General features: G+C 33.5%; 1 protein-coding gene across 1 annotated transcript; it reads left to right on the top strand.

Moving 5' to 3' along the window:
* Positions 1 to 10,408: 10,408 nt before the first annotated feature.
* LOC134268673 (uncharacterized) lies at positions 10,409 to 10,900 on the top strand. The gene has a single exon (XM_062750920.1). The coding sequence runs from the start codon at positions 10,409 to 10,411 to the stop codon at positions 10,898 to 10,900; it is 492 nt and encodes a 163-aa protein (XP_062606904.1).
* Positions 10,901 to 11,384: the final 484 nt, after the last annotated feature.

The raw sequence follows: 11,384 nt of genomic DNA, 5'->3' as shown, positions 1-11,384 counted from the left end.
TGAATATTTACAAAAAAAGTAAACCGAATTTTAGACTTCCTATTGGCTTTACAAACTTATGTCGCTCATCATTATTAAGGGTCAATCAACTTAATCAAATATTTATGAATATATTATTGTCTTTTTAACTGCAAATGTGAAGTGAAGATTTAAACTTTTATAACCTCCGTTACAAAATATACAAGCTTCGTTTCGAACAATCGGTGTGATTGCGTTTACCTAATTGTGAATTTAAATAAAAAAACAATTAGAAAACAATATTTATTTGTAAAAAAAATATTTGTTTTAACGTTTTTAGGCAAATACATTTAAATTTAAAAAAACAAAACAAATAATTTTAACCCCCGTTACGAAATACCTAACTGAGACTTGTAATAATGAAGTGATTTATTGAATCATTGTGAAGTGACTGTCACACATCAACATAGTTTTTAAGAAAACTTATTTAATATATCATAATATATGAAAAATTCACTTAAAAACACAAAAATCCATTCTCTACAGAAAAACCTAACCTCCGTAACATCGCTGGTTTTACGTATAAACGAGTATAATTTCCCTGTACACCGCTGATAGTTCACTTAAGGGTGACCTTTTTGTGCCCATACGCATCAGGGAATATTAGACATTTACAAAACGAAAAAAAAAACACCATCATTTTTATTTGTAATATGCAAAAACATCTAAGTTAAGGCCATTTTTACCATAATATTTTCAAAAATACCTTTATTTTATGCTTTAAACGCATTATGATTTTTATATTACATTTTGTTGTCAACTTAAAGAGTAAATTCCAGCATTATCTGGTAGGTTTAAACACCTGAAATGTTGCACACGTCAGATTTTGTTGATTTTCTGTTACGGAGGTTAGAGGTTACGGAGGTTAGAACCATCAATAATATCGTTATTTCTGAATTGTTGTTTAACTTTTCTTACATTTGTTTTTTGTTTACTAGACATACCCATAAGTGTCAATCAACTGCCTTGAAATAGTACTTCACATAGCCTCTGTTTCTTCACAATCACCGTCACGTAGGTTAGGTTCTTATATGCGATATTATAAAAAATCCATATTTTTAAAAATTTTGAACACAGTTTTATTGATTTGCCTAAAAAAGATTCTGTGCTAAAGTTTTGATATATATTAGACACAAAAACACAGTTTTAGCTTTACTAACGATATATTGTATTATCTTAAAAAATATTCAAAAACTGTAACGGTAGGTTAGGTGAAATTTGGCGACAGCGATGATCAAAGGTTTTTTTTAAAAATCGTTATTCATTTATCAATGAAAGTTTCATTTATATGATTTTGACATGTTTCTTCATTAATTAAAACAATTTTTGTTTGTTTAGAACAAAATGCGACCAGGTAATGCACATTCAAAGGTATACAATGGCGACATCGCCTTTTACACAATTCCGGGCTTCCTTTTGTGTAAATACTCGGAGAAAAAATATCAAAAAAAATCACAGCTAATGTTTTTTTGTGTGACAAAATATGTTAACATAAAGCCTCAAGGAATAATTTGAATATCAGTAATCATAGCTTTGAAAATGTATTGGCGACATAGCGTTTTTTCATTTGTATGAATTATACGGGAATGACTGTATGTGAACTTATCATGCCTGAGAATCCATAATTTTTTTTATTAAGATAGTGATTGTGTCGTAGATAATTTAACACAATCTTTGAATGGTAAACATTTTGTAACAATTCATTTCTTTGTACATGTATACATATAAGGGTAAAATGACTGCACATTTATGTCTACAAACGATCAGCTTTAACAACAAATCGCTAATGGATTCCGTACATCGGTTCTATAAATGGCATAAGGGTCACTTTATGTACTTGATTCACTGCTTACTCCTCCAAAATCCCATCTTATTGGACGCTTTTATTTTTCAAAAATACTTACTCAATCGACCAAATTACATAAAGATTTTGATGTAATCCTTAAAAATTAATTGCCAGTGAAAAGAAATACATCTCTAAAAAATGTTTAAGCCATATTCAACTGATTTTAATTGAAAAACTTGCCTTGACATTCAAATTGACATTAAGATATAAAGACGATATATTATCATATATTTCCATTTCTATTTGTTTTCTGTGTGATAACTCTTTGAGAGTTTTGGACTTTATTTCTTTGTAATTCTACTGGTTCGTAAATTATGCAAATCGATAGGTCAGGAGCTTATGAGACCAAATACAGATGTAAATCTCGTGCGCGTCTGCCTTTGTATCTGACGCTATGGAGGCCAGATATGCATGTGATTCTCGTGCGGTTGTCTTTGTATTTTAAGTCAGTGCGCGAGGACTATAAAAATTGACATATGGGAGTAATTTAACGTAGCTACGCATAGCGATCACGTGACATTGCATGTGAATTCTAAATTAAGAATTTTTCGGTTCGCTTATCCCGTAAATGCGCATAGTTCAATATGGCGGACTGCAGTTTTAAACAACGTGCTCCGAGAAAAGTACACTGGAAACGTTATGGGAACGCTCAGCTGTAAAGGTAGATCAAGTTAATTAGAGCAAATGCGAGAATATAACATCTTAAGAAACAGGACAACAAAATTTAACTTTTTATGAAATTGAATATTCGTATATCGCAAACGACTTAAACATTCCAAAGCAGACGACGCAGCTGGTGTGAATCATAAAATGACATCAAATCGAACGAAGGGCGAAGAGTTGTTGATCTAAGGAAGTTGACAGCCCCGTTTATATGATTACAGTCACAGTGATAAAGGCAATCGTTTGCATATCTTTTCAAACTTTAAAAGCGATGGTGAGTAGGTACTTTATTTGGTTATTGTATTGATACATTTGGCCTAAACTGTGACTGATAGTACTGTACCATTTATGTATTTAAGACACTTTCCTGAAAGAGAAATACGATAGAGGGGCCTATGATCACTTAACTCAAAAGTAGCTCTTACTTGGTAAGTCACATAAAATAGTATGATTGTTGACTTACAATTCGTTTCAAACTTCTCAGTTTCATTATAGTAATAGGCCTACAGCATGACAAATATATTTTAAAACTTTAACGCCTTAGTAAATTCAGAGCATGTAAGGAACTGCTATTTGAAGAGGGGGGATTTTATGGGTGTCAAATTATTTATTTACAGTGAAGGACAGGTAATTAATTTTATTTCCAAGATGACTAGGGACAAATTATTTTTGTTTTTCTTCACTGGAAAAAACTTTTACAAGGTCGTAAAGATTGAAACTGTCTGCATGTTGTTCGCTGGTTGGATGAAATTCAAATCTTTATTTTTACTACTGCTGCATAATAAGAATATATTGGTCAGACAATGGGACATTTCAGTGTAAGATTTTCTGGTTAAAAAGTGGTTTGCCAATTAACTAATACATGTATAATTAGATTTTATTTTTGCTGGTATACATGTATACTAGAATATATATTTATTTGATCTATTTTTTCAGCCACTGGCATTATGGTACATTCTGGTTGGTGCCTTTAACACCTCACCTATTTGGTGTCACCATTTTGAGGAAAAAGAGATGTTGGCCTCCATTTATTGTGAATCTAGGCTAAGGAGTCTTGTTGGATAGCTAGAGATGAAGAATGCTAAACTGAACCATTTGAAATGCAGTTTTGATCCTGAATAGCAGAAAAGGGGATCTTGCTGTCAGTATAATAGTGATACATGTACTGGTTAAGTCATTATTTAAATTTTGCTCTGCCAGATTTAGTAAGTGTAGGAAACTGGCAGTTTACATGAATAAGGTGTAAACTCCTGCAAGTTATATATATATACATGTAATATGTAATGGTTAGGGTCATATTACATGCATATATATATATATATATATATATATATATATATATATATATATATATATATATATATATATATATATATATATATATATATATATATATATATATAACTTGCAGGAGTTTACAACTTATTCATGTAAACTGCCAATTTTCTACACTTATTAAATTTGGAAGAGCAAAATTTATACATCTCCTAAACTCTCACGTGCTGGCTCCAAGCGCCACATCCTGGTAAACCGCCTCAGTCGGCGGGCGAAACCACGTGAGGGGGTGATGTTAACACGGCATCACTGGGCGTACGAACTTCCACCAAGAAGTCACTGGCCAGAGCAGAAGAGCTCACATGTTCGTGATCAATGGGTGCCACTATGGAAACGTGGAACTCGGTTGTGGTCAGGAAATTCGGAGTGAAGTCCCGTAGGCGGTCTCTTGTGCGCATGTGGCAAGTCTCCGGCAACTTCTGCATCTGGATTCATCTTTAGCCGTCTTGACAACGTCTTGCCACTAGGTCAAGGTGAATTCAGACTAGATAGTGAGGTTGGTGGTGCGCGACCCTACTTCACTTAAATCAAAGTCTCAGCTCATATCTCATCTCGTGACACCCTAAAGTCCTGTGGCGATTGGCAAATAACGAAAACAGCAGGTGTGGATACACTGGAAGCTGCAGTTGTGACCCTACACACCGGCGGCTCAAGACACTGGTCGTAAGCTCTTTGACCGAGACAGCAGAGGCTCCCAGCTATATCCTGAGTGACTGAGCAGCCCTTTAGCCTTAGCCTGGGGAAGGGGCTAGAAAAGATGCCCTAAACATTGCCTGTCTCAATCTGCCTGGGCCAGTTTACCCCGACTGGCAGGGATCTCCATTATGCGGTCGAAATGCAAGAAATACAAAAAAGACCCAAAGATACGATCACAGTTGGAGCATGGAACGTTCGAACACTGTTGGACAAATGTGACTCAAATAGACCAGAAAGAAGAACAGCTCTTGTGGCAAAGGAGTTATCCAGTTACAATGTGGACATTGCTGCTCTAAGTGAAATTCGTCTTGCTGAAGAAGGACAACTGAAGGAGCCAAAAACCGGATACACATTCTTTTGGAGTGGACGTGGGAGAGATGAACGCCGTGAGTCAGGAGTTGGCTTTTCCATTAAAATCGATCTAATAGGCAAACTGACTAGTTTACCCAAAGGGAAAAACGATCACCTTATGACGCTTGCTCTGAATTTAAAGGGCAAGAGAAGTGCCACAATTGTCAGTTGCTATGCGCCAACCATGACAAATCCTGATGATATCAAAGACAAGTTCTATGAGGACCTTGACAGTATCATATCCTCCACACCCAGACAAGACAAACTTGTGGTCCTTGGTGACTTCAATGCCAGGGTTGGATCAGATGCAGAAACCTTGGGTGACGTCATTGGAAAGCACGGCGTTGGTTCATGTAACAGCAATGGTCTGCATCTCCTCAGATTATGTGCCCAAACACAGCCTCAGTATTACAAACACACTTTTCAAGATGCCAACTAGAAACAAAACCACCTGGATGCATCCACGCTCAAAAAACTGGCACCTCATTGACAATGCAATCGTTAAAACAAGAGACAGAAATGACGTGCAAGTGACAAAGTCGAAGTCTGGTGCAGACTGCTGGACAGACCACCGCCTTATTATATGCAGACTCAGTTTCCATATTCAACCACCTAGGCGCCCACACTACTGAATTAAATATCCCCTTAGATTCCAAAAAATCCACTGTTGTCCCCCTGTCAGTCCCTGACATTTTCCTGTCTCTCCCTGACTTTCTCCTATGATCCCCTGTCGTTGTCCCTGCTCTCCCTGTCCAGTCCCTGTCGTCCCCTGTCGTTGTCCCTGCCTTCCCTGTTTACTCCCTGTCGTCCCCTGACATTCTCTGATCTCCCTGTCCAGTCCCTGTGGTCCCCTGTCGTTGTCCCTGCCTTCCCTGTCTACTCCCTGTCGTCCCCTGACATTTATTTTGGCCAAGAAAAGGAGTTTAAAAATATTTTTGTTGCATTTATGAGTGAAAAATTATATAGTCTTCAAAACTTTAAGAATTTGTTTTGAAAATATAGACTTAAATAGTAAAAAGTTAACACATTTTCAAATGCCTTAACTTAATCCCCTGTAATTTAGTTTCTATTACTTGTATCGATGTGATTTTTTTTTAGTTTGGAAGCATTTCGGGGGGAGAACGGCAGAGAATTGCATCGATTCTAAAGAAGAAATAAATTATATTTATTTCATCTTGTGATGCTAGACGGCATATACATGGAACTTTTTTAACCTTTTATATATATTTATAAACTTTTTCATTTTTTATTTGATCTACTTTGAAACATCTTTCAGCGTAATAACTGTCTTTGTAAAAGAACTAGATTGAAACATTTGGGATAAATTATCAAATCCTAGCATGGGACATTTTGTTTTTCCAAAGAATTAAATGAATAAAAATTAATTGAAAGGAATGATATATAAACGCATTAATAAAATAAATGTCTATTCAATAAATAAAACTTATTAAATTAACTAAAAATCTACTTTATCTACAAAATTTTATTTATTAGTTTTATTTTATTTATTTGCTGAAATATGCTACAAAGTTTTTTATTAGCATATTAAAACGACTTTTTATTACTTTAAGTCCATGATGGATATCAAAATAATCGTCTCAATTTGCACAATATTAATCTGTCAATTTGATTTTTGATACTTTGTTTTGATTAAAAAATCGGTTTTCAAAACCCTAACACGGTTTTGAAACAACATCAAAGCCATTGATGTTTTCCAGTAATTAACTCGTGGTACACAGTCATGACACCCATTATCTTTTTCACTGACCGCTATACCTTGTTTTTGTTGTGGCAGGACGACCGTGTGTTGTTTGCAGCTGTTTGAAATAACATTTTCTCCTTGTATTAGAACTTTTTTTTTCAATCAAAACAAAATAAAAGTATCAAAGAAGCTATGAACGGGTAAAGATTGTGCATAATGAGATGATTATTTTGATATCCATCATGGAAGTAAAATAATTAAAAGCTGAATTAATATGCTTAAAAAATACTTTGACACATATTTTTTCGTAAATAGTTTTTCATAAAATAAGCCAAAAAAAATCCCATTTTCGGGTATTTGATTGTTTAGTTTGCTTGTATCGTCAATTTTACAAATAAAAAAGATTGTTTTTATATTACATAAATACATGCAGTTAAAAAGTTTTTTTTTGTTTACTAACTATTTAAAATCAATTATTATATTGATTTTAAAAACTTAATTATTTCAAAATGCACCAATACCCTCTCCCCCTTTTTTTTTTTTTTTAACAAATGGTATAAAGTCAAACCAGTATTTAACGAATAAAACAGATTGAAGCTAAATAAATTAATAGTAAATATATAAAATAAAATAAATGAATAATGAAAAAATATATGAAAAAAATCAATTTATTTATATTTGAAATTGAAAATACAACAAATTAATGAATCATTTATATCTGCAAGAAATTGTGTTTCTTTATTTTAATTTTATATAAACACTTGCATCTGTAGATGTGCTACAAAGTATTTTATTAGCGTATTAAAACGACTTTTTATAATTTTAAGTACATAATGGCTATCAAAATAATCGTCTCATTATGCACAATATTAATCTGTCAATTTGATTTTTGATACTTTGTTTTGATTAAAAAATCGGTTTTCAAAACCCTAACACGATTCTGAAAGAACATCAAAGCCATTGATGTTTACCAGTAATTAGCTCGTGGTACACAGTCATGACACCTATTGTCTTTCTCGCTGACCGCTATACCTTGTTTATGTTATGTTCAGAGTGACCGTGTACAGTTTGCAACTCTTTGAAATAACATTTTCTCTTTGTATGAGAACTTTTTTTTCAATCAAAACAAAATAAAAGTATCAAAGAAGCTATTGACGGGTAAAGATTGTGCATAATGAGACGATTTTTTTGATATCCATCATGGAAGTAAAATAATTAAAAGCAGTTTAAATATGCTTCAAAAATACTTAGATACATATTTATCGTAAATCATTTTACATAGAATATGCCAAACCAATCCCATTTTCGGGTATTTGATTATTTAGTTTGTTTGTATCGTCAATTTTAAAAATAAAAACATTGTTTTAATAATGATTAAATACATCCTGTTAATAAATTTATTTTTTTTTATTTACTAAATATCTAAAATCAATAAATGTATTGGTTTTAAACAATAAAATATTCTAAAATGCACCAATTTCCCCTGCTAACTTTTTTTCTTACAAATGGTACAAAGTCAAACCAGTATTTAATGAATAAAACAGATTACAGCGAAATAAATACATAGTAAATAAATAAAATAAAATTTTAAAAAAATGAAATAATTATAAATAAAATATCTATTTATTTTTGAAAATGAAAATACAACAAATAAGTCAATCATTTATATCCGCGAGAAATTGCATTTTCTTTAGTTTTATTTTATTCATGTTTTATTCATTTAATAATGTTGTGACTTTTTACCTTTTGTAAGAAAAAAAAAAAGAAAAAAAACAGCAGGGGTATTTGCGCATTTTGGAATATTTTAGTTTTTAAAATCAATACAATAAATGATTTTAAATAGTTAGTAAATAAACAAATAAATAATCTAATTAACTGCATGTATTTAATCATTATAAAACAATGTTTTTATTTTTAAAATTGACGATACAAGCAAACTAAATAATCATATACCCGAAAATGGGATTTGTTTGGCATATTCTATGTAAACTGATTTACGATAAATATGTATCAAAGTATTTTTGAAGCATATTAAAACTGTTTTTAATTATTTTACTTCCATGATGGATATCAAAATAATCGTCTCATTATGCACAATCTTAATCCGTCAATAGTTTTTTTTAATACTTTTATTTTGTTTTGATTGAAAAAAGCAGTTCTCATACAAAGAGAAAATGTTATTTCAAACAGTTGCAAACTACACACGGTCGTCCTGCCACAACATAAACAAGGTATAGCAGTCAGTGAAAAAGATAATGGGTGTCATGACCGTGTACCCCTTGTTAATTACTGGTAAACATCCATGGCTTTGATGTTGTTTCAGAATCGTGTTAGGGTTTTGAAAACCGATTTTTTAATCAAACAAAGTATCAAAAATCTAATTGACAGATTAATATTGTGCATAATGAGACGATTATTTTGATATCCATCATGGACTTAAAGTAACAAAAAGTCGTTTAAATATGCTAATAAAATACTTTGTAGCATATTTCAGCAAATAAATAAGATAAAATTAATAAAACAAATTTTGGGGATATTTATTTATTTATTTATTTAATTAATTAATTAATTGATTAATTTATTTATTTATTTATTCTTAATTCAGTCGATTTGTAGATTTATTCACATAAGAAAATAAATGAATAAAGTAGATTTTTAGTTTATTTGATAATTTTTGTTTATTGAATAGACATATATTTTATTAATACATTTATATGTCATTGCTTTCAATTAATTTTTTATTCATTTAATTCTTTGGGAAAACAAAATATCTCACGCATTGATTTGATAATGTATTCCCAAATGTTTCAATCTAGTTCTTTTACAAGAAGTGTTGTCACAGATGTTTCAAAGTAGATCAAATGAAAAATGAAAAAGTTTATGAATATATATAAAAGGTTCATAAAGCACAATGTAATTGCCGTCTACCATCACAAGATAAAATAAATTGGTATTTTATTTCTTCTTTAAAATGATGCAATTCTCTGCCGTTCTCCCCCCAAAATCCTACCAAACTGAAAACAATCACATTGATACAAGTGATAGAATCTAAATTACAGGGGATTAAGTTAAGGCATTAAAAATGTGTTAACTTTTTACTAAGTCTATATTTTCAAAAAAAAACACTTAAAGTTTTCAAGACTATATCATTTTCCACCCATAAATGCAACAAAAATATTTTTAAACCTTCTTTTCTTGGCCAAAATAAATGTCAGGGGACGACAGGGAGTAGACAGGGAAGGCAGGGACAACGACAGGGGACAACAGGGACTGGTCAGGGAGATCAGAGAATGTCAGGGGACGACAGGGAGTAGACAAGGAAGGCAGGGACAACGACAGGGGACGACAGGGACTGGACAGGGAGAGCAGGGACAACGACAGGGGATCATAGGAGAAAGTCAGGGAGAGACAGGAAAATGTCAGGGACTGACAGGGGGACAACAGGGGATTTTTTGGAATCTAAGGGGATATTTAATTCAGTAGTGCCACAAGGAAAGAAACCACCCAAGCGACTAAACTACAAAATGATGATATTGAGCAGCAAGTCGCAGACGTTTTGGACGAAAAATTTGGGTCTTTGCCTTTGAACTCTGGCAACATTGAGCAGGACTGGGCAGAGTTCAGGAACACTGTACACTCTGTATGTGTCGACACACTAGGTCCTAAAAAGCATGCACACCAGGATTGGTTTGGTGAAAATAACGAGGCCATTGACAAACTGCTTGAAGATAAGAACAGACTCTTAAAGCAAAACCTTTTAAAAAAAGACCCCATCCAAAACAGCTGCTCTTCACCAAATGAAGCACATTGTGCAGACTGAACTAAGGCATATGAAAGACAAATGGCTTAGTCAAAAAGCCGAAGAAATTCAGGGTTGTGCTGACATCCACAACTCCAAATGCTTTTACCAAGCCATAAGAATGCTGTATGGACCTCAATCTGCTGGTACATCACCACTGCTCTCAATTGATGGAACCAAACTCATTACTGACAAGCCTGGTTTTCTTGACAGGTGGGCAGATCATTTCAGTTCGGTCCTATACAGGCCATCTTCAGTCAGCAACGATGCCATAAATCGTTTACCTCAGATCCCAATCAACACTGCACTTGACGACCCTCCATCTGCCACTGAGACTCTGAAAGCAATAAAGCAAATGTCAACAGGCAAAACTCCCGGAGCCAATGCTATTCCAGCTGAGATTTATAAATCTGCCGGACCACTGATGACTCAGAATTTGACCAAAATGTTCCAGGCAATGTGGAAAATGAAACCTTACCACAGGACTTAAAAAATACTTCAATAGTTCACCTATACAAGCGTAAAGGCAACATAAATTCCTGTGATAACCATAGAGGAATCTCACTCCTCTCCATTGCTGGAAAGATCCTTGCACGTATAATTCTGAACAGACTTCTTCGCCATCTTGAATATGGGCTACTACCGGAGAGTCAATGTGGGTTCCGCTCAGGCCGTGGAACAGTGGACATGATTTTTGCTGCCAAACAACTGCAGGAAAAATGCCAAGAACAGAATACCAGCCTATACACAAAGTTCTTAGACCTCACAAAACCTTTTGATACAGTCAACAGAACAGGTTTATGGCTAATTATGGAGAAATTTGGTGTCCACCTTGATTCATGATGACATGCAGGCCCACGTTCTTGGTGATGGAAACCAATCTGCTCCTTTTGAGGGCACAAATGGTGTTAAGCAAGGCTGTGTTCTTGCCCCTACGCTGTTCAGCTTGATGTTCACAACTATGCTGACAGAAG

This window comes from Saccostrea cucullata, unplaced genomic scaffold (genome assembly GCF_032062105.1).
Source record: "Saccostrea cucullata isolate Sc308-1 unplaced genomic scaffold, CSIRO_AGI_Scuc_v1 ctg8997, whole genome shotgun sequence".
NCBI classification, from domain to species: domain Eukaryota; kingdom Metazoa; phylum Mollusca; class Bivalvia; order Ostreida; family Ostreidae; genus Saccostrea; species Saccostrea cuccullata.
Note: the sequence above shows the minus strand (reverse complement) of the source record. Positions and strands in the feature narration are given on the sequence as shown.

What these genes read in the sequence shown, in the direction of transcription:
- LOC134268673 (XM_062750920.1), top strand. Translation starts at nt 10,409, where the DNA reads ATGAAGCACATTGTGCAGACTGAACTAAGGCATATGAAAGACAAATGG.